The 23640-nt window shown below is 42.2% G+C and overlaps 1 protein-coding gene and 2 long non-coding RNA genes across 4 annotated transcripts in view; all 3 read right to left on the bottom strand.

Annotated features, from left to right (window-relative positions):
* Positions 1-23640, bottom strand: part of LOC119872642 — an 82757-nt gene that overhangs the window by 6224 nt on the left and 52893 nt on the right. The window contains 4 exon segments of the mRNA XM_038541812.1: positions 6004-6148; positions 6230-6439; positions 6661-6977; positions 14490-14798. Coding sequence (XP_038397740.1) covers positions 6004-6148; positions 6230-6439; positions 6661-6977; positions 14490-14798 — 981 coding nt within the window.
* On the bottom strand, positions 249-14751 carry LOC119872593. 2 transcript variants are annotated; one of them, XR_005362514.1, is made up of 3 exons: positions 14272-14414; positions 12274-12436; positions 249-306 (listed from the first exon to the last, which is right to left on the bottom strand). It is a non-coding gene; the product is annotated as an uncharacterized LOC119872593 (long non-coding RNA). The 2 variants fall into 2 exon arrangements; XR_005362513.1 differs by lacking the exons at positions 249-306; positions 14272-14414 and adding an exon at positions 14490-14751 and having other exon boundaries at positions 11942-12436.
* LOC119872592 lies at positions 4945-6297 on the bottom strand. Its single transcript, XR_005362519.1, has 2 exons — positions 6230-6297; positions 4945-5853 (listed from the first exon to the last, which is right to left on the bottom strand). It is a non-coding gene; the product is annotated as an uncharacterized LOC119872592 (long non-coding RNA).

Genomic DNA, 23640 nt, shown 5'->3' with positions numbered 1-23640 from the left:
GAAGATCAATTGCCAGAGAGTGTAGCACTGTAAAGAAAAGTGACTAAAAGGGAGCTCCCACATAAAACAATACATTAATAGATGATTCAAGATTTTTTTTCAAGATCAGAAATAAAAAATTTAAGAATCACCAAAATCAGGGGCACCTGGGTGGCTCAACAGTTGAGTGTCTGCCTTTGGCTCAGGTCGTGATCCTGGGGTCCTGGGATCGAGTCCTGCATCGGGCTCCCCGCAGGGAGCCTGCCTCTCCCGCTGCCTATGTCTCCACCTCTCTCTCTGTGTCTTTCATGAATGAATAAATACAATCTTTAAAAAAAAAGAGAAAAGAGTCATCAAAATCAACTCAACTTTAGAAATAATGTTAAGGTCAACATCAGGGATAATAGTGCTTCTGGATCATGGAAAGCATATCACTGTAGCAAAACACTGTAGTATATTATTCTCAGAATAATAATCACCATATTTGTAAGTACCTATTAGACACCAACAGTAGCCAGATATTTAACATAAGTTTTATATGATTTCCCTAATAATTCCATAAGAACAATCATAATTACGCCTATTTCCTTTTTATTTATTTTTTATTTATTTATGATAGTCACAGAGAGAGAGAGAGGCAGAGACACAGGCAGAGGGAGAAGCAGGCTCCATGCACCGGGAGCCCGACGTGGGATTCGATCCCAGGTCTCCAGGATCGTGCCCTGGGCCAAAGGCAGGCGCTAAACCACTGCGCCCCCAGAGATCCCAATTACGCCTATTTCCAAATGAGGCTACTGAGATGCATAAGTTGACCAAAGAGACACAGCCTGTAAGCAGCAGAACCAGACTCTGCAACAAGACTATCAAGCTCTTTTATGCTCTGGGGTCTCCCCCAAAGGGAATTTGCATTTAATGAACACCTACTATGAGCCAGGAACTTTACAAATACTACTTTATTGGGGCTTGGCAATAATACTATGAGGTAAGTATTATCATCCCCATTTTATTGATGAAGAAACTGAGATTTTTAAAAGTTAAGTAGGAGCACCTGGGTGGCTCAGTTGGTTAAGCGTGTACCTTCAGCCTCAGGTCATGATCTTGGAGTCCCGGCATCGAGCCCTACATCAGGCTCCCTGCTCAACGAGGAGTCTGCTTCTCCCCTTGCTCCTTTACTCTCTCACTCTCAAATAAATAAAGTATTTAGAAAAAATAAAAGTTATTTACCCATGGCCCCAATTTGGTAAATAGCAAAGTCAAGGCATGAACCTAGAGTTGCCCAATTCTAAAGCACTTGTTTATTACAGAATGGGTTAACCCAGGACAATCTTGGTGGATACTACGTATTTTAAATGATGGTGAAAATGTTAGGAAAGTGTCATAGAGAATGGCCAGAGTGAATGTACAAAGAATTCTTGACTTTAAGTCACAGGTTCTGAGAAAAGAAAAGAATGAATTCATTAATTATTTCAACAAATACTTGAGCTATGCGCTAGGCAGTGTACTGAACAGGATTCTCAGGATTAAAAGGTCTGTCCTCAAAGACTCCTTCATATGACAAAGTAACAAGTAAACCGACAAATGCAGTGTGATAAATCCAAGGAGAGAGGGAAGCAGGCCAGGTGGCACAGAGAAAGACAACTAAGACCAGGGAGAACTGCCTGCGGAGAGGAGACATGTCAGCAGAGACTGATAAAAATGAGTCCGGTGAAGATGTAAAGTAAGGTCATTTAGGCAAAGACAACAGTGGGTAAGGAGAAGATGTGGCTGAATGAGGGAGCTGCACGTGGTTTAGGGAGGACAGACCAATGGTTGCCACCTCTGGCTCAGAATCAGCCATGAAGCATGGACCCACAATAGACTGCCTGAGTCAGATCTCTGTGGGTGAGGCTTCAATAAGTAAGTACCCCAAATGCTTCTGATATGAAGCCATGGTTTAAAAGAAAAAAGAAAAAAAAAAAAAAAAAAAGGCAGGTCAGAGCCTGGGACAGAGTTCAGGAATAGTGAGAAAGGAGGCACCTACTGAGGGACAGTAGGCCAAGGGTCTGAAAGCTTGTATTGCAGAGGTTGCATTTGATCCCCACAGCCATGAGAATGGCTGGAGGATCTGTCTGCCCATTCAGCAAGGGACATGAAGAAGAGACAGGAAGGGGTCTGTTGCAACCATTTGGGCAAGGAGGGCCTGAGGTATGGGAGCCAGAGATAAGGATGGGAGATTTGACAGGACTCAGGGACACATGGGCTAAGGGTTTGGAAGAAAGAGGAGTCAAAGATAGGTTTTCAGATGGTGCTGGTGACTGAAATGGTGGTGGTATCATTTCCTGAGTTATTTATGATAAAAATAGGTCTGATATGCCTACAAAGCAGCATTTCCTAAATTATGTTTTTGCTATAAACACCTCAACACAGAGAAACTTGGGGATAATTTTCCTCTTAATTTTTTGGTACTTGAAAAATACTAAATACATTTCTTTAGTTCTTATTATGTGACAATTGGTATTTAAGAAATCCCATAACAATGCAACATCAGATCTATGTGTCACTCTGCATATAGCATTTACCAAGGGCGGCATCACATTAACATGTGTGCTTTTACTTAGTGATCGCTAGTCTATGTATGTCATGGGTCTTCCCTCTTTAATTTCAATGTTTGTGATACTATTAAATTTTTATTATAAGTACTAATGCCAGGTGGCTCAGCAGTTAAGTGTCTGCCTTTGGCTCAGGGCGTGATCCTGGAGTCCTGGGATTGAGTCCCACATCTTCTCCCTCTGCCTGTGTCTCTGTCTCTCTCTCTGTCTCTGTCATGAATAAGTAAAAAAAAAAAAAAAAAAAAAAAAATCTTAAAAAAAAACATTAATGCCTCACCAACGTGTTTTCCATAGGTATGTGGCTGAAGGGAAGTATTTCATCATAAAGCGTTGTTTCTCTTCCTTCTTCCATCTCCTTGAGAGACCCACCCTCTTCTACATCAGAGTTCCATAGGTTAGCCCTTAAGTCTGGCACTGTCTTCACTGTCTCCCAGGCATCTCTACTCTGGGCCTCTCATCTGAGCACCAGCCCTATTTACCCACTGTTCCTCACTCCCACCTCATGAATTTCTCAAAAGGACCTTAAACAGCACATCCATGACCAACCAGTGATTCCTCCCACTCTAATTCTGCTCCTCCCCAATGGTCCCCTCTAGGGAAGTAGGAACATCCATCTGGCTGCACTTCTAGAAATCTGGAAGCATCCCTAACACCTCTTTCCTATATTTAATGCAAATTAAGTCCTACTGATTTTACTGCCTATCTCCAGAATCTGCCCTTCCATATCTCTCCATCAGCTACCAACCTGTCACACTATACAATTACACACAGTCTGCTCATATTGTAACCAGGGCAACCTTCTCAAATTGCAAATCTGACCCTGTTCCTCTGACCAGTTTTTAAAAAGCAAATGCAGAAACAAAATCAAAATCCTTAGCCAGTCTCTTTGATTGTACTCATCTCATTTTACAGATTCCTGAGCTGTGCCCCAGCCTGAGTCAGAAATTCTGGTTTTATATTTGTAAAACATTCTGCAAGTGATTCTGATACAGGCAGGGTTGGGTCAGTTAGAGTCATCATAGACACAGTTAAAGAGAATTGTGTTCCTTTCAGAGCACTTCTCTCGTTTTGTGAGTTTGTATACTTTAGTGGGACTATTGGGTTAATACCTATCTTCTCTGTGATTCAGCTATAAGTTACATCAACATTTTTGCTCACCATTTTCTATCATCCAATCCAATGCACAGAACAGAGGAGGTGCCATATATATGTATCTATATATATATATATATATATACCTCATTTATATATATATATGTGAATACCACTATAATGAAAAAAAAAGTTTCAAAGAGGCAATGGTCAACACTATCAAATGCCTAATAAGGACTGAATGATGTTTCCATTGTTCTCATAGTGCAGAAAGATGACTTAGTTCACAGGACACCAGCTTTGGAGTTAAGTGACCCAACGGTTTGGAATCATAGTGTAGCCTCTTACTATCTTAATAGCTCTGTGATGACAGTCACCAACCAAATCTAATATTCTATTTCCTCTCCTAAAAAAGGGAGTTAAGGGGATCCCTGGGTGGCGCAGCGGTTTAGCGCCTGCCTTTGGCCCAGGGCACGATCCTGGAGACCCGGGATCGAATCCCACATCGGGCTCCCGGTGCATGGAGCCTGCTTCTCCCTCTGCCTGTGTCTCTGCCTCTCTCTCTCTCTGTGTGTGTGTGACTATCATAAATAAATAAAAATTAAAAAAAAATAAAAATAAAAATAAAAAATAAAAAAGGGAGTTAATACTTTCATTGCACTGTTATTACAGGAATTGGAAGTAACATAAGACATCTTGAGTAGCGCTTGGTGTATTAAGCATATCTTTTTATCCTGGTGTTTTGATATCTGGGCCTTGCTTACACTGGAGGGACTGTCCTTCCCAGAGTTAGCAGATTCCTAGAGATAATAAACTCACTTCCAAATGTGCTTTTCATATGCAAACCACCAACCCAAAGCCCACACCCCACCACCTCTTGCACTGGGTTCTCACCTCCAGGGCCACCATTCCCCTGCACTAATCACCCATGGTCAGAAAATTAGTGTCAAACCAGAGAGCTTTTCTATGCCACAGAGCCCAAGGAAACTATTCAACCTAAGCCTGTTTACCCTGCCTCACCCAGTGCTTCCCACAGAAGCCACAGTCGAGGCTCCTGTTCACTTTCCCCTCACCTGGCCTCCTGACTGATCCTGTAATTTTGCCATGTGACCATGTGGGGCATGGCATACTTCCTCTTCTTGGAAACTATGAGTAACAAACTATCTTTTGAATGGCCATCATCTCCTGATGTGTTGGCTTCACCATGACTAACTTGGCCCAGAGCAAGTTCTCAATGCACGGTGGATATGGCGCAAGGGAAAGGCAAATTCCACATCACAAGGCATGAGTTATAGAATAGGCTTTATTGGGGAAACTTATCAGCTAGGGGTCGGTAAAAAAAGAGCACCGGTCCATTGAGTCTTCCATCATCCCCAAAGGGAATTCTGGAGAGAGGTGCTGCGGTTTCAGGGAAGAAAGAGCTCCTTCTACCTTCTTATAGGTAAATGTGAGAAAGCAGCCTTGTCAGTGGAAGCCATAGGTTGACTGCTTGGGACCAGAATTGTGTTTCTAAGTGTCTGTGTTTACAGAGTTGTCTAGGGTACCCATGTGGAGGGCTGGAAGCGCCGAGCTGAGATCAGGGCCTTCCCTGTGGGAGGAGGGGAGAGCCTGGTCCCAGCTAGCTCTCAGTCCAAGCAACCCAAGAACCCCCAGGGCACTTTTGGACAAAACTGCTGGCTGCAGGATGGCTGTGACGATAATGTATCTGCATGGTTTGCTTACTTAATTGTAACAGAAAACACGGAGTTTTCACTGTGCAGCGGAGCACTGTCTCTACCTGTTCATCTTCACAGCACTTTAAGGTCTCGGCTCTACGGTCTTACTCAACAGAAGCTGAGAAGTCAAACTTTGTCTCGGGCCCCACGGCTTGCAAGTGGTGTAGTCTGGCCTGTTCTCAAACAAAGTGGTCGGACTCCAGAGTCCATACTCTCAGAGGCTGATGCCCTTCCACATCTGCCTTCCCTGCCAAACCAGTGGCCCTTCCCAGGAGGAGGAGGAGGAGGTCCCGGGTGTGTTTCCACACGTTTCTTTAGCCGTACTTACGGAATGCCTCCTCCGTGCAGGCACCGAGCCCAGAGTCCTAAAACAGGGCCGTGTCCTTGCCGTTACAGAACTTAACCGATTTAGTAGGGAGGCAGACGTTAAACAGAAAAGGCCACATAAGGAGTCGGGTCTAACTTAGCCGTGGTGAGAACTGCAAAGGGGAACGTCAAAGGGCTCTGAGGGTCCAACCTAGACTGGGGAAGTCAGGACGGACAGCCCAGCGAGCCCTGACCGCCTAAGGGGTGCGAGGGGAGGCTGCCCCCGTCCACCTCCGACTCCTCGGCCCCGCGGCCGGGCACACAGGGGGCGCCCGGTAGGTGCTGCGGAGGCCAGGGACGCCGGGCGGTGGAGGAGCAGGCCTACGGGCAAAGGCGTGGAGGGACGGGCCGGCGGGCGGGCACAAGCGTCGAGGAGGCGCGGCCACCTGCGAGGGCCGCGGGCCCTGCCTGGGGGCGGGGATAGGCGGAGGCCGGACGGGGGCGGTTTGGGAAGCACCCGGGGCCGCGCTGCCGCACCGCCTCACTCACCCTTGGCTCTGCTGCCGGACGGACCCCAGGCGGGGAGCTGAAGGGCCTCGGGCCGCGCGCGCCGGAAGTGGGGGCGGGCGCGCCCCTCTAGGAAGCCCGGAGGACTGCGGCTCGGTGCCCGGCGCGCGGCGCGGAGGCCCGGGAGGAGGGGTGCGGCGCCGGCGCGGAGGGCGGCTCTCCGGGCGGGCCCCGGTCGCGACAGCCCCGATTCTAGAGGGGTTGACAGGCGACGGAGAGAAGGGAAAAAAAAAAAGAAAGAAAGAAAGAAATATTTATAGATGATGATAGATAGATGATAGATGGAGTGCATGTTTGGTGCAACTCCAAGGAGGTGGAAAGAGAGCCCTCCCTCTGTAAACGGGGGAGAGAAGGGCGCGAGCACAGTCGTGCCGCGCAAACACGCTGTCGCCAGCGGCGGGTCCAGAAGCTACCGCGGAGGAGTGCGTGGGGGCTGGGGAAGGGCCCGGCCCGGCTTGGCTAGGCTGCGAGGATCGGCCGCGCCGGCGTGGGCAGGGCAGTGCACGGCCGGGACCCAGACGGACCGAGTCCACGGCTTTCTCGTAGAAGGCGCTACGCGAGCCGGGGCTTGCCCAGCGACCCCAGGGTTGGCCTGGAGGAGTGGCCGCGGGGAGGGCGCCGCCGTGGGCGGTCGAGGGTATGCTGGCGACTCAGCCCCGGCATCCCCGCTGGCGAACGCAGGCCGCCGGATGCGGTGGGGTAGGGCTTGGAGAGATTCAGATGCCAGGCTCTGGAATTAGGAACGCCTTAGTAAGCACTGCAGGCCGTCTACATGCGACATGGCAAGGCTTGTACTTCGGAGCTGTATCTGACATACTGCGTAGAGGGGACTAAAGGGCAAAACAGATAAGAAAAAGAGGATGGGTGGGGGGGCTCCTGGTGGCTCAGTGGTTGAGCGTCTCTCTGCCTTTGACTCAGGTCGTGATCCCAGGGTCCTGGGATAGAGTCCGGGATCAAGCTCCCTGCAGGGAGCCTGCTTCTCCTCCGCCTGTGTCTCCGCCTCTCTCTCTCTCTCTCTCTCTCTCTCTCTCTCTCTCTCTCTCTCTCTGTCTCTCATGAATAAAATCTTACTAAGAAATTACATCAAACATTAAAAAAAAAAAAGAAAAAGAGGACAGGCATTTAGAAATATGCACTTGTTAGGATTTGGTAGTATCTGAAAATAGGATTGAAGATGGAGAGGGGGAATGACATGGCCAAGAGAGTTCTTATGGAAAATCCAGAGGAAATTCTAAAATACCAATGTTTAGGGGCGGAAGAGCAAGAACAGATAGAGAAGAGAAGCTGCTTGGAGGAGGAGAGCCCAGAGGTTCAAACATCCTAAAAGCCAAGAGAGTGTTTCAGGAGAGAGAACTGGAGGAGGTGAGAGCTAAGGTGATCCTGGACTTAAGGGGAGGGGTTGGGAGGGGAAGGGCTTGTGAGAGAGATGTTACCTGTGGAATGTACTTGCCAGGGGTAAGTGTAAGGTAAGACAGTGAAAACAGATGATAATTCCTTCTGAGAAATGTGATCGTGCAAGAAGAGAATAAAAAGGACACTTGGTTGGACGAGGCAACATGATTGAAAGGTATTTTGTTTTTCAAAGATACTAGACACCTAATTATATTTGTAGAAAAAAAAAGGTAAACTGTGAGTTGGAAGAAAAAATGAAGATAGAAGAAAAGAGGAATACACAACTGATGGGGAGAAAATGAGACGGGATAGGTAGGTGGAGTTGTCTCAGAAAATAAAATGAAGCATTAGAATAAAAAATGGTGCATTTTGGTCTGTGTTTTGATGCTGTCAATGCAGAACAGCCAAATAGTATTGGTTAGTAATCCTGATTTTGCAAGCAAATAAATGCACATACGATTTGCTGAATTTTCACAAACTGAACATACTCATATTATTCAAATGAAGAAACAGAACATTATCCATCTTCAGAATGCCTTGTGCTCTCTTCAACTCATCACCCTCCTCTAGCTACACTGATAGCCACTACACTGAACTTTGAACATGATAGGTTGATCTTGCCTCTTTTTATACTGTATATAATTGGAATACAATATGTACTCTTTTAAGTCAGGCTGAATTCAACATTGTGAACATACTGTTTTACGTAGATGTACACTGTACATTTCCATTTCTAATATTACATTGCATGATTATACCAATATTCATTTACCATATTATTGATAAACATTATTGAAAGAGATATTTAAATATCTAACCACATTAATTTATTTTGGGATGTTAAACCAACTTACTAGGATAAATTCCATTGAGTCATGGTATATAATCCTTATATATAAATGAAGTTAATTTTTTAAAAGATTTTATTTACTTGGGGGGGCAGTGCAGAGGGAGAGGGAGAAGCATGCTCTCTGTTGAACAAGGAGCCCAATGTGGGGCTCGATCCCAGGATGTTGGGATCATGACCTGAGCTGGAGGTAGATGCTTAACACACTGAGCAACCCAGATGCCCCTGTATTAATGAAGTTAATTGGCTAATGTTTTATTGAGGACTTTTATGTCTACATTGTTAGCAATATTGGTCTGTAGTTTTCCTGTAATGTCTTTGTCTGATTTGGTATCAAAGTGATTACTTGCCCTTCTATTTTCTGGGAAAGACTGTAAAAGACTGGTAGTCTTTTTGTTTAAGATTTTATTTATTTATTCAATAGAGACAGAGAGGCAGAGACATAGACAGAGAGAGAAGCAGGTCCCTGTGAGGAGCCCAATGTGGGACTCAGTTCCAAGACCCAGGGATCACGACCTGAGCCAAAGGCAGATGCTCAATCACTGAGCCACTGAGGTGCCCCAAGACTGGCATTCTTTAACTGTTTGAGAGCATTTACTAGTGAAGCCATCTGGGCCTGTGCTTTTCTTTGTTAGAAAGTTTTTCATTACTAATTCAACTTTACTTTTCATACATTTATTCACATTTTCTATTTCTTTTCTAGTCACTTCTGGTCATTTGTATATTTCAGGTAATTTGTCCATGACACTTATGTTGTATAATATGTTGGCATGAGGTTATTTATAGTATTCCCTTATATTATTTTAAATTATTATAAGGTTGGTAGTGATGACCCCTCTTCTCTGCTTTTGTTCATCTTCTTTTTCTTGGTTGGCCTATTAAAGGATTGTTGATTTTTGTTCATATTTTCAAATAACAAAACCTTGGTTTCATTGACATTTCTTTATTGTTCTTCTATTTTGTATTCCATTATTACTCTAATCATTATTACTCCTTTCCTTCTGCTTTTTTGTTATTATTAAGCTTGGTGCCCATTTTCAGACTTCTTAAGGTGGAAATTTAGGTTTTTGATAAGAGATTTTTTTTTCTAATACAGGCATTTTAAAGCTATAAATTTTCCTCTAAGCATTGCTTTGGTTGCATCCCATAAAATTTTGTATGTTGCATTACATATTCATTCAATTTAAAATATTTACTAATTTCCTTTGTGATTTCTTCTTTGAACTAGAGGTTATTTAGATATGGGCTGTTTAACTTCCAAATATTTGTAGAGTTCCCAAATTACTCTGTGGCTCAAAATGCCCACTGGCCAAAGGATGCCCCATCAGCCCCTCTCAGCTCAGGTGGCCTTGGTCTCTCAGTGCTTAGAAGCAGACTTGCCTCCCAGGCACCCCATCTCCTGCCTTTTGAATCCCAGAAATCTGATAAGCTTCCTTCATCTTGTCCTGTCTCTGTCCAACTCAGGTCAAACTAGCAGTGTTTCTGGTGATACGACCTGATTCTCTAGAACCAGGCTGGTTGCCTGTGGATATCAAGGGGAGCCACACAATTACATGCAGAGGTCCTTCTCAGATCCTTCCTGGATCACCCCATTTCTATTTTCGTTTTTTGTTGAGATAGTTGGTTGGGTGCATGAATCACACACTCAATCTCTTCACTAAAAAGTTGTCCAGGGATCCCTGGGTGGCGCAGCGGTTTGGCGCCTGCCTTTGGCCCAGGGCGTGATCCTGGAGACCCGGGATCGAATCCCACATCAGGCTCCCGGTGCATGGAGCCTGCTTCTCCCTCTGCCTGTGTCTCTGCCTCTCTCTCTCTCTCTCTCTGTATCTGTCATAAATAAATAAAATATTAAAAAAATAATAATAATTAAAAAAATAAAAATAAAAAATAAAAAGTTGTCCAGTTACATTTGTGGCCTTGTCTCCAGAGCAAGGATAGGATGCGAAATTTTCCAAATTACTGATTCCTTTTTGCTTAACAGTTCCTTCCTCAATTTATCTCTTTCCTCTCACATTTTACTATCAGCATCAAGAAAAACCAGCCACAAAAAAAAAAAAAAAGAAAAGAAAAGAAAAGAAAAAAAGCAGCCACATCTTTCATACTTTGCTTGGAAAGCTCCTCAACTAAATATCCAAGCTTATCACTTACAAGTTCTATTTTCCATCCAATAGCAGAACATGATTCAGCCAAGTGTCTGCTACAAGTATAGCCTTTTCTCCAGCTTCTAATAATGTTTTCTTCATTTCTGTCTGATTACCTCACCAGTATATTTAATGCTCATTTTCTCTAGCAAAATTCTGTTCATAACAATATATGTATTCTCTAAGATGACAGAAAAGTTCTCTACTCTCTTTTTCACTTCCTTCCAAGCCCATGCTAGTCACCTTTAACATCCATATTTCTACCAACAATCTCTTCAAGGCAACCTAGGTATTTCCTATTATGCACCTTAAAACCCTTCCAGCTTCTAGTCATTACCCCACTCCAAAGCCACATCAACATTTTTAGGTATTTGTTAAAGCAGCACCTCACTTCTGGCACCACGGAGTGGCTTAATACAACAGAAATTTATTCTCTCACAGCTTGGAGGTTACAAATCTAAAATCAAGATGTGGGCAGAACCATGCTCTTTCTGAAGGCTCTTATGTTCATAACTGTCTCCTAACTTCTGGTAGTTCCTGGCAGTCCTTGGTGTTCCTGGCCTTATAGATGCATCACTTTAATGACTGCCTCTACATTCACATGGTGTCCTCTCCTCTCCATGAGTGTCCTCTGTGTCTGAATTTACCTCTTCCTATAAAGACCCCGGTTGTTGTGTTAGAGCCCATCTTAATCCAGTATGATCTTATCTTAACCTGATTATATCTGCAAAGACCCTATTTCCAAAAAAGTCACATTCACAGGTATCACAGGTTAGGACTTGAACATATCTTTTGGGAGGAACACAATTCAACCCACAACAATGATTCAGTATAGACCAAGAGTTGTTTAAACTTCTGTGAGTTGGTTTTGAAGTTGAAGACTTTTCAAACTGATACCAATGATCTCAGTGATTGAAAATAAAAGAAATGGTCTGATTTGAATTCAACTAGACATCTGGCCGAATTCTGGTGTTTCTGATACAAGCCTACTCATCTCTGTCAAAGTGAACCTTGGCAACTCTGATTACATTGGTCATTATTTTGCTTTCTAAATCTCAGTTTTCAGCACTTGTTCTGTTTTTTAAAAGTCACAGTCAATTGGACATGCATATTAATATTTCAAAGATGTTAGATTGTCTGTAATTTAGATATACCATTCAAAATCAAACAGCAGCAGCCTACTTGTTAGTATTTATTTGATCAAAAGGAAAGTTAATTTTTTCACTTCACTTCACAATTTGGATTTATTTCCCTTTTTTACTTGGATTGATTGAGTTTTAGATTGAAATTCATTCTTTGTGAAGACTGATTATATGGTCTATCAAAAGAAATTAATTTTGAATACAATATAATACATGATAAGCAAAATTTCACATATAAGTCTTTCCTCTAACTTCCTGAGGAAGAGATCTGTAGTTTTTATTATATTCTCAAAGTAGTTATATTACCCAAAAAAGATTAGAATCTATGCCTAAGTCATGTGTTAGTTTGGCCTAGTTTCCCCTAAAAAGAAATGTAATAGGAAATAGAAATCAGGTAGAGTATTGGTGAGTGACCTATCAGTTTCATTCTTGAGAATCTCCTATCATTTCCCATGCCTGTATTATCACTCCTGGTATCTCTGGAAACCTCTGAATTCCTTTTACCTTACTGAGAGGAACCTCTTCAGTGTCAGCTGGTGTGGACCACAGCTGGGCCTAGGGTCGTGTTTTGGCTGACTGATCAAACAGTTAGAGTCCAAGCTGACTTCTCAGCCTCAGAAGGCAACATCTTTGGTAAGACTCCACAAAGCAACAAATCTAGGACAATCTGAAAAAAAAAAAAAAAAAAAGTTTGATTTCCTTGTTAAACACTCAGAAAATCTATGTTCACATCATCACTTCCAGGTAAAAAGTTAACAAACTCTCACCTTTGTAAGTAAAAACTAACCTTTGGTTAACTTTCTCATTGTCTTTTACTGAACACCTGTTTAAGGCAGTATATCAGGGATGCCTGGGGGGCTAAGTGGTTAAGCATCTGCCTTCTGCTCAGGGCGTGATCCCATGATCCCGAGGTCCTGGGATTGAGCCCCCCATTGGGCACATTGCTCAGCAGGGAGCCAGCTTTTACCTCTCCCTCTGCCTGTTGCTCCCCCTGCTTGTGCTCGCTCTATCAAATAAATAAGCAAAACCTTTAAAAATTAAAAAAAAAAACCTCATGAAGGTATAATCAAATTGTGTTACATATGCAGCTAATGGAATAGTATTCAGTAACAAAAAGCAGTGGACTACTCATACACACAGTGATGTAGATGAGTCTCAAGATAATGCTCAGTGAGGGAAGTTTGACCAAAAAAAAGTGCATTCTGTATGATTCCATTTAAATAAATCTCTAAAACATGCAAACTATAGTAACAGAAAACAGAACAGTGGTTGGAGCTGTGGGAAGATGAGGAGATATGAAGGGTAGAAGAAAACTTCTGAGTTTGCTGGATGTGTTCAGTATTTTGATTGTGGTGATGGTTTCACAACTGTATACACATATGACAAAACTTACCAAATTATATATTCTAAATATTTGTTATTATTGAATGTCTGTTCTATCACAGTGAAGCTGTTTTGTTTTTGTTTTAAAGTATCTGCACTCCATTCTTGGGAGGCTAAACCCAAACAAGTTCTTTAAAGGGATATTAGAGTCTCATTCATATATCCCTAAGATTTCATATACCAGAAGACAGTCTTGGGCTGGGACAGAAAGCCCTCTACTTCTACCTCAACCATCATTTCAGCTAGCCACCACTTTTTCAAACCTGTACTTCTTCCCAACATCTCACATATCTCAATCTTTCTCCTTACTCCTCCCGTACTTCCCAAGATATTTGCAAGGACCAACGTTATCCTTTCCTACCCCAGTTTTGCACTCTGCCCCCCAAATTTCAGGTCCTTCTCACCCTGATCCTTTAGCCACAATGAGGATTGTACTAGCAAGCAAACTGTTGAGTTTCTATTTTTTTTTTATTTCTCATCTTGTCTTTATTAATTTCCTTCGTTCTACTGGTTTTGAGTTTTTGTTTGTTCTTCTTTTTCTAGCTCCTTTAAGTGTAAGTTTAGGTTGGTTTACTTGAGATTTTTCTTGCTCCTTAAAGTAGTCTGGTATTGCTATACACCTCCCTCTTAGAACAGCTTTTGCTGCATCCCAAAGAATTTTGGACGGTTGTGTTTTCATTTCCATTTGCCTCCATGTATTGTTTTTTCTCTTAAGCAAGTTGTGTAGAAACAGACCCCTGTGGCCTCCCTTGATGGTAAAGTACATCAAAATCCAGCTTCCAACTCAGGAATTAATTGCTGAGCATTATTTTTAGGGAGATGGTTCTCAAAGTGTGGTCAACAGCAACAGTACCTGTGAACCTGAGCTCCCACCCCAGACCTACTGAGTGGTAAAATCTAGGGGTGAGGCCTGGTAAAAAAAAAAAAAAAAAAAAAAAAAGTATTTTAACAAGTTGATTTGGAGGCACACCACTGTTCTGCGTGGGGAGAGGGGGCGATCAGAGAGGACGGGAAGAAAGTCAGAATGGAAGCACACCAGCGAATAAAAAGAGGAGGCGGAGTGGGGATTTTTAAAGGGAGATACTAAGGCAGAACTCATTATGTAGTCAGGAAACCTACCCTGGCCCAGAGAGCTTTCCCGAGAGATGTTTCGACATTGATGTCAAGAACCGGCAGACAGGGCGGCAAAGGACCCCCGCTCGCGACAGCCGAGCTGGGTCAGCTACCTACGCGGAGGTTCAGGGGTTAAATCCCCGCAACCCTCCCGCCGCCGCCGCCGCCGCCGCCTCGCGCGTGCGCCCTTGCAGAAGACCCCCCGCCCCCCCTCCCCCGCGCACCATAGAGCCGAGCAATCCTCCCAGTTTCCTAGAGCGGACGCGGCGATGGCGGGTTCGCAGCGTGGGCGGCTTGACAGCGACCTGGAGGACGCGGCGAGGTATGGGTGAGGTCAGGCCACGGGAGCCCGGGGAACTCGGGTGATCTCGCCTCCGACTCTGCCTGGCGGCGCCGCCAGGGAGCCCGGTGTGGTTCCTCGAGCCCATGGAGAGCCCAGGCCGTCCGGGTCGCCCGCAGGCGCCGCTCCTGGGCACGGTGGGACCTCGGCCTAGTGTGTGTGTCTCGGGGACGCGGTCCGCGCCTGCGCGGCCCTGGGTTCAACCGAAGGCTCCCCAGAAACTTTGCGGGCGTGCGGAATCAGGAAGGGGGATGCATCCACGCGGATCCGCACAGCCTGCCCGGAAAGAGCAGCCGGATGTGTGAGTGCTGGAAGAAGGGGAGGAGGGAAGGATCCTGACGGGGGTGACCTGTAGTGTCAGTTTGGTATAGGAGAGGCAGCGAACATTGTTGACCGCTGAAACAGAATTTTATAATTCTCTCCCCTGCCTGATCTTTCCAGTTCTGTCCTTATTTCAGTAACATTCACACACACACACACAATTATGTTTGAAGGTCTCTAGACTTGGGATGGAGAATACCGTTCCAAAAGGGTTAATGCTTGACTCCTGAATGATGAGGAAGAGGGAGAGGGGCACCTGGGTGGCTCAGTGGTTGAGCGTGTGCCTTTGGCTCAGGTGCTGGGATGGAGTCCGGCATAGGTCCCCCCGCAGGGAGCCTGCTTTTTCCTCTGCCTGTGTGTGTGTCTCTTTCTCTCTGTGTCTCTCATGATAAGATAAATAAAATTTAAAAAAAAAGGGGGGGGGGGGGACCACGTGGAAATTAAATGAGATTTTGTTTTCTTCTTCATTTCTTTTATGTCTAGAGGGTGTTTCTGGTGGTCTAGTCTCAGAAATTATATCTCCAGTCTCCACAATGATCCCCTTCCAAGCCCAATGGTGCCCTGTTGCCTCCAGGTTTCAGACTCCTAGACTGGACGAGAAAAGCTTACTAAGGAAATGGTAATTCTCCAGTTGCTCCCTGAGGTGTCAGGTGTCCAGTTGCGGCCCATGGAGATCCACTTCAATCATGAATCTCAAGAACGCCATCCTCTGTCAGGTGAGAAGCAGTGTATTATATATCTCTTAGGGATTTCAGGTGGGTGAGGAGGGTTGTTACTGGTGCTATGTTCGTATCCACAAGTGCTTTTGGTATTCTTCATTGCCTACCCCTCACCCTATTAGGCAGTACTATCATTGTAGTGCTGGAAGCACGGTCACATAGCTTTATTGTGAGTTCCGGCAATCAAATTCTCATGTAGTTCCCTCATCTCCTTAAATCCCAGCTATCCATTTTTCCCATTATAATCACCTTATCACCAGTCTGTCAGTATTTGATGTTTTCCCTTTAAAATCTTTTCAGGTCATCTTTTTCATGTACTGTAGGGGCGCAGTTAAAAGTTTTGGAGTCTGACACTCTAGATTCAAATACTAGCTTTGTCATATGCTAGCTTTTCAAATTACTTGTGTTTTTCCTCTAATGATTCTTTCCTCATTTTATAAGTATATAATAACTTACATCTTGGAGGTTATTTTGAGGATTGGTCTATTGCTCCATATAATAAAGGATCCCAAAATTTAGTGACCTAAAATGTCAGACATTTTAAAATCATGTTATTTTCTTATGGTTCTGTAGGCTGAGTTCAGCTGGCAGTTTTTTTCTCCTGGTTTTGTCCGGGATCACTCATACAGTCAACTAGGGCCAGGGTTTGAGTATCAGTCATATATGTCTGGCTTGCGGTGCTGGCTGTGGCTTGGGTCGTGTGTCTGCAGCAGACTAGCCCAGACTTTTTCGCAGGGCAGCCAGTTCCTCATACAGAGAGAGGGCAAGCCTTGGAATGCATAAGCACTTTTCTAATCTGTGTTTGTGTTATACTGACCAAAGCAAATCGCATGACCAGTTATGTCATGGTGGAAGAGAACTACACAAGGATATAGATATTTAGAGAATTTGTTGGTGTCCTTTACTACTGTAAGGAACACTACCGGCACTAATGCTGCTCCAGTATATAAAGCTCTGCACACAGACTGGGCAGTTAGTAAATTCTTTATAAATGGTAGCCACTGTTATTTTTAGTAAGATAATTTTAATCCTAACTTTGTTCGTGTGTCCTGCAGGGTCTTATTTCCACATCATATTTTGCTGCTTTCTGAATTTGGTCCTCCCATTTCTATTTTGCCTCTGAAATTCACCTTCCATTGTCACTTTTTTTAACAGTAGATTTTCTGCCTCTTTATAGTTTTGAAGTATCCTTAGATTCTTTTGTTTCTCTTTTCTGTATTTAGAACTTGTCTTTCCTTAAGAATCTATTCTAAGGCATCTAGCTCTCATTTTTCCTGAGAGTCACTGTAGAATTGGGTCTCCTTGCAGTTTTACATAAATTAATATGCGTATTGCATGTGTTTATGTCTCTCAGAGTGTGTGTAAAATAATATTTTTTTACTATAGGGTAATTTGTACTAAAGTGCATGTATAAAATACAGAAAGGCACAAAATAGAAAATTTAAATGACCTACAATTCCACCATCCAAAGATAGTCACTGCCAACACAAATGTATCTGTCAAATAATTTAATTAACTATTCAACAGTACTTTTTGTTGATAAATGTTTATTAATCAGATCATAGCTTATTAATTATTGCTAACCATATAATATGATTAGTTATTGAGGGGTTACTCTATGCTGGGCACAGTTCTAAGTGCTGAGTATATAGGAGTGAACTGAACAGATAAGCCTTTACCCTCAAGGAGCTTATATTTGGTGGGGGAAACAGTATGTAAATAAACATATGGTAAAGTATCAGTTACCTTTGTTTGGATTATCATGTTCCCAACACAGCAGAAAAACAGTCCCTTATACTACCATTTCTTTGCAGATTGACTTGTAATTAAATAATACTCCCACCTGAAACAAAACTTCACTGCTGCTGGTGCTCTAGGTATAAGGTAGTGAGGAAAACGGGGGAGGGCCATAATTAACTTAAAATAACTGCTACAGTTTTTGCTATACACAAAGCCAAAACTGACAATCATAACTGTCTTCTTCCATCACCCATTTCTTATTGTCTCTACTCTCTGCCAGGATCTCAGCTGTGGAGTTCTTTACCTAGTTTAGTAATATAAACCTTTTTTCCTGAATGATTGGAGTCCTTGATAATCCTGTCTCTTCCACATTACTTCAGTGTACCATTGACTAGACCTTTTAGACATGAGAAAACTAGGAAGCACTCCCATTAAATCCTGAGTTCTAGACCTATTATTCCTTTCCCTAATTATGTAGCAGGAGCCAGTTGTCCAGTAGCATTTGGTATTGGTCATCCTAGCCAGTAGAGTGACCCTTTCTCTGCTTGTTGGTGTAGCAGCATGAGGAACCCAAAATGGCCAGGAAGCAGTCTCAGCCTCAAATTTAACAAAATCATGACTTTGTTCCATGATAGAAGTATTTCTCCTTTGAGAACCAGAACCCAAATGCACCAAGCCCGAGGTTATGGGGATAGGAATTAAAAATATAGGGGCACCTAGGTGGCTCACGCTCTTGATTTCGGCTCAGATCATGATCTCAGGGCCATGGGATTGAGGCTCCCCACTCAGTGTGGAGTCTGCTTGAGACTCTCTCCCTCTCCCTGCCCCTCCCCCTTGAGTGCATGCTCTCTCTCTCTCTCTCTCTCTCTCTCTCTCTCTCTCAAATAAGTAAATAAGTCTTTAAAATTAATAGTAATTATTATTATGGATTATTATATAGTAAAAAGAAACATTATTACTACCCCCCGCCCCCACCCTTGGCTCCTATACCCATGTATTCTGGCCATAGAAAAGAGAACACTGTTTATTGTCCTCTGGCTTAAAGCATATATTGCATCCTATAAGACAGCATCCCAAACTTAGGGTATTGTTGCCTGGCTAGTACTGTTAACTGAGTCTCAGGAAATCATTCCTCTATTATTAAAATCCACATTCTTCTGTGTGATGGGACATGTGGTAAGACCCATGAATTATATGTGTATGAACTTATTGCTGTACTTCCTTCCCTGTGAAACTATTCCTTTGGAGGCAACGTTGTATAGAATTACCATGGTAATAAATACAACATTCTCTTTGGTCAGTACATATTTATATCTGGATTATATATTTAATCCTTTGAAAACAAATTGTTGCCCTCTACATGATAGAAGGGGTCAAGTATAATGAATCTGCACCCTAGTTCCTGGCTAGTTCCTTTCCTGGGAGTGGTACCGTCCATATTCAGGGCTTGGTGTTGATCCCAGCAATTGGCTACTTGGGCACATAGCTATGATGATAGGCATATCAGCCTGTAAGCAGGGTATTGTTGACCCTATGCATAGCCTCCATTGAGCAAACATTAGTTAAGAGGCTGACTGACGGGATCCCTAGGTGGCGCAGCGGTTTGGTGCCTGCCTTTGGCCCAGGGCGCGATCCTGAAGACCCGGGATTGAATCCCACATCGGGCTCCCGGTGCATGGAGCCTGCTTCTCCCTCTGCCTATGTCTCTGCCTCTCTCTCTCTCTGTGTGTGACTATCATAAATAAATAAAAATTAAAAAAAAAAAAAGAGGCTGACTGACATTCATAACATAGATCACCATGTCTATCTGATTGAGAAGCTTCTTTACAGTGGATGCCCTTTGGTGAGTATTCACACAGTACACAAATATATTTATTCTTTACCCATTCTAGGATATCTGTCCTCATAATTTTCTTCAGAATCCTTATTTCTAGTCTTCCAATCTTGTTCTTTGAGGTACCTAACTAATCAGATAACCCATTAGTCACTATCCATGAATCAATATAGACATGTATCTTAGGCGGTGTTGCCTTCTATGAAAATGGACAGCCAGGTATATACCTGCAATTCTCCCCATTGGGAGGATTTGTCTTTACCAGTATGTTTCAGATCACTCCAGAGTCAGGGTATAAGTAAAAGATTCATTTTCCGCTAGTGTCCACCTATTGGGCAGGCCCATATAAACCAATTCTGTGTTTTTTCCTCTTGTTAACTGGTAAGAGGGAATTACCATTAGACCATGAATATAGGCTAAGGGAGAAAAGATAGTGGAGCAATAGAAAAAGGTATGCCAACCCAAGTTATTAGCACATGGAATTTATTGTGTTCCAGGCTTGCTTTTATAATGGAATGCTGGTTTATATGTCCACTTTCATGATTTATGATCAGATAGGTGGTTCACAATAGTCAGCTTGTAATAGTCATTTGGTACTCTGTGGTCAAGCCTTAAGTCTCTAGTAGTACCCAAGGGCAAACCAGGGTCTGCTTTTAACTTAGAAAATTGTTAGCAGAAGAGAGTATGGCATTAATCCACTGTAGGTCTCTTCTAGAGGCTTGCAAGAGGCTTAATACAATATCCCTGACTCTGCAGACACTTCTAAAGCCATTGGTTATCCTGGATAATATAGTCATGTGACAGGACAGCATGCATTGCAACCTGGACCTCTGCAGAGCCTTTTTTTACTCTTGAGTCTCACTCAAAAATAACAACCTTATGAGTTACTCATATTGGCCATTTCGGCACATTTGACTGTGATATCTGTTGCCTCAAAATACAGGGTTCACCAAGTATTGTGCCTTTCTGAGGTGGTAACAGCTGGTTAGAGGTATAAGAGAAGTGAGAGAAAAAGTTATATGACTGAGAGAAGAGTGTCTTAGGCATAGGGAATCGCAAAAGCCAGAGGCCCCTTGATGTAATGGAAATAGAGTCAGTCTGGGGTAGACAGTAAATAGGCTGGTGGTGGAATGAAATGAGAACAGAGAGAGAAAGGACCAGATGGAACCTTCTGAGCCATACTAAGGACATGGACTTTATTTCCAGTGTAATAGGAAACCGTTGGAGCATTTTATGCGTGATAACGTATAAAAACAAATCTATTGCATAGAGAATAGGAGAAAGGTAAGTTAGCAAGAAGAAAACAAATGTTTTGAGAAGAGAGTAATCAACTGTGTCAGATAAATAAAGAGTAAGATTGAGAACTGACCGCTGGATTTGTCAAGATAAAGCTTAGGAATTCTAATAAATTCCATCAGTTTTGATGGAGTTAAAAGAGATAAAAGCCTGATTACAATGTGTTAAAAAAATAGTAGACTTAATATTGGTTAGCATACAGAGCAGTGCGAACTCATACACTCAACAATAAAACCCAACAATTCTGATCCTAGGTTTATGTAACCTTGGATATGTGCTTCGAGATAAATGTACCAGCAGATTGATATCAATGTTGTCTCCTTTGAAGGAGAATGGGTAAATAAACTGTGGTGTATGTCACACTATAGTGGTAAACATGAATAGACTGTAGTTACATGCATGAATATCTCCAAACATAATGTTGAGCAAAAAAAAGCAAATCACAGAATACACATGATAAAATTCCATAAATGTATACAATTAAAAAACATGCTCTATTTGTCTGGTAGGGCTGCCATAACAAAATATCACAGATTGGGCAGCTTAAACAACACAAGTTTATTTTCTCAGCTCTATACATTAACTTTCATCATCTACACTTTGCTTTCTTCTAGAAGTTTTATAGTTTTAATGTTTAGGTTTATATTACATTTCTAGTTAATTTTTGTGTGTAGCATAAGGAAAGAGGGTTAATTTATGTTATTATTATATTCAGTTCTAACGCTTTTTATTGACAAAAGACTGTCCTTTCACCATTGAATTATCTTGGCAACTTTGTTGACAATCAGTTTTACACATATGTTTGGATCTATGTATGGTTTTAGTCTTATTCCATTAATAGATACATCTGTCCTTATGCAATCCCACACTGCTTTGATTACTAAAGCCTGATAATAAAGCTTAAAATCAGATTATGTAACTTCTCCAATTTTGTTCTTCTTTTCCAAAATTATTTAGACTCTTCCATGCCTTTCTACATAAAGTTTATAATCAGTTTGCTGATTTTTTTTAAAGATTTATTTATTTATTTATGATAGACATGGGTAAGGGGAAAAGACACAGGAGGAGGAAGAAGCAGGCTCCATGTCGGGAGCCCAATGGGGGACTCGATCCCAGAACTCCAGGATCGCGCCCTGGGCCAAAGGCAGGCGCCAAACCACTGAGCCACCCAGGGATCCCCAGTTTGCCAATTTTTATGAAAAGCCTGCTGCAGTTTTGATTGCAGTTGTATTAAATCTATAGATCAGTTTGGGAAGAATTTTATCATCTTAATGATATTAAATCTTCATAAGTGATGGCATGTATTTCTGTTTATTGGATCTTTAACTTCCCTCAGCAGTGTTTTATAGTTTTCATTGTAAAGATATTTTACACGTATTTTGTTGAATTTGTTTTTAAATTTTTCATTTTTGGTGTAATTATAAATTATAAAATATAAAAATGTTTTATAATTTTAGACTCTAATTGTTCATGGCTAGTATACTGAAATACAGTTGGCTTTTGTATATTACTCATGTACAAGGTCTAATAACTTTTTTGAGACACTTTAGAATTTAGAGATCCCCAGTTTGCCAATTTTTATGAAAAGCCTGCTGCAGTTTTGATTGCAGTTGTATTTGATTGCAGTTTGGTAAGAATTTTATCATCTTAATGATATTAAATCTTCATAAGTGATGGCATATATTTCTGTTTATTGGATCTTTAACTTCCCTCAGCAGTGTTTTATAGTTTTCATTGTAAAGATATTTTATACGTATTTTGTTGAATTTGTTTTTAAATTTTTCATTTTTGGTGTAATTATAAATATAATTATAAAATATAAAAATGTTTTATAATTTTATTTTTTTTTAATTTATTATAGTCACAGAGAGAGAGAGAGAGAGAGAGGCAGAGACACAGGCAGAGGGAGAAGCAGGCTCCATGCACCGGGAGCCCGACGTGGGATTTGATCCCGGGTCTCCAGGATCGCGCCCTGGGCCAAAGGTAGGCGCCAAACCGCTGTGCCACCCAGGGATCCCGAACATAGTTGATGCTTGGATTTATATGTACTGTCTTCAGGGATCCCTGGGTGGCTCAGCGGTTTAGCGCCTGCCTTTGGCGCAGGGCGCGATCCTGGAGTCCCGGGATCGAGTCCCACATCAGGCTCCCGGCATGGAGCCTGCTTCTCCCTCTGCCTGTGTCTCTGCCCCTCTCTCTCTCTCTCTCTATGTCTATCATGAATAAATAAATAAATCTTAAAAAAAAAATATATATATATATATATATATGTATGTACGGTCTTATCTGTTTTTATTTATCCTATCTTTTGTTTCTTTTTTTCCTTTTATCCTCAATTTTACATTATCAGGTTCTTTTGTTTTAACATTTTTTTCTCTATTAGCTTATTGCTTACACATTCTTTTATTGTTATTAAGCAATAAACTGCTATGAGGTATTATCACCTCATAAGTTTATTACCTCATAAGTAATAATACCTCATAGCAGCCTTTTTCAGATGTGATTCTGTGAGAAATTAAGCCCCAGTGCTCTAAAGCATCCATTGTAATTAATGTATTAATGTTTCTCCTATACATCTATTATGGTACTGCTGGCTGTGTACATCTTTGGGACAATTAAGAAAATGGTCATTCAGATCATTTTGTTTTATTTTCCTATAGATTCCTGGTTGAAAAAGGCTGCCTAAGAAATTACAACATAGGGCAGCCCAGGAGGCTCAGTGGTTTGGCGCCACCTTCAGCCTGGGGTGTGGTCCTGGAGACTCAGGATCGAGTCCCACATCTGGCTCCTTGCATGGAGCCTGCTTCTCCCTCTGCCTGTGTCTCTACCTCTCTCTCTCTCTTTGTCTCTCATGAATAAATTAATTAAATCTTTAAAAAAAAAAAGAAATCACAACATAAAAATTTGATTCATTACAGTTTATCTTAATTCATTATTTCTAGGACAATCCAAAGGTCTTATAGTGTTTTAGCTCTATTCACCTGCCTTCACCTGTGCTATCTTTGCCAGGTATTTTAATTCTCTCTATATTGTAAATTCCATAAGACATTCATAGTGCTTCAATCAGTCAGCACACATCTAGATTTACCCATATACTTCACTTTTTCCAATGCCTTTGCCTCTGACAA

This window comes from Canis lupus, chromosome 7 (genome assembly GCF_011100685.1).
Source record: "Canis lupus familiaris isolate Mischka breed German Shepherd chromosome 7, alternate assembly UU_Cfam_GSD_1.0, whole genome shotgun sequence".
NCBI classification, from domain to species: domain Eukaryota; kingdom Metazoa; phylum Chordata; class Mammalia; order Carnivora; family Canidae; genus Canis; species Canis lupus.
This window is presented reverse-complemented; position numbering and strand designations above follow the sequence as displayed.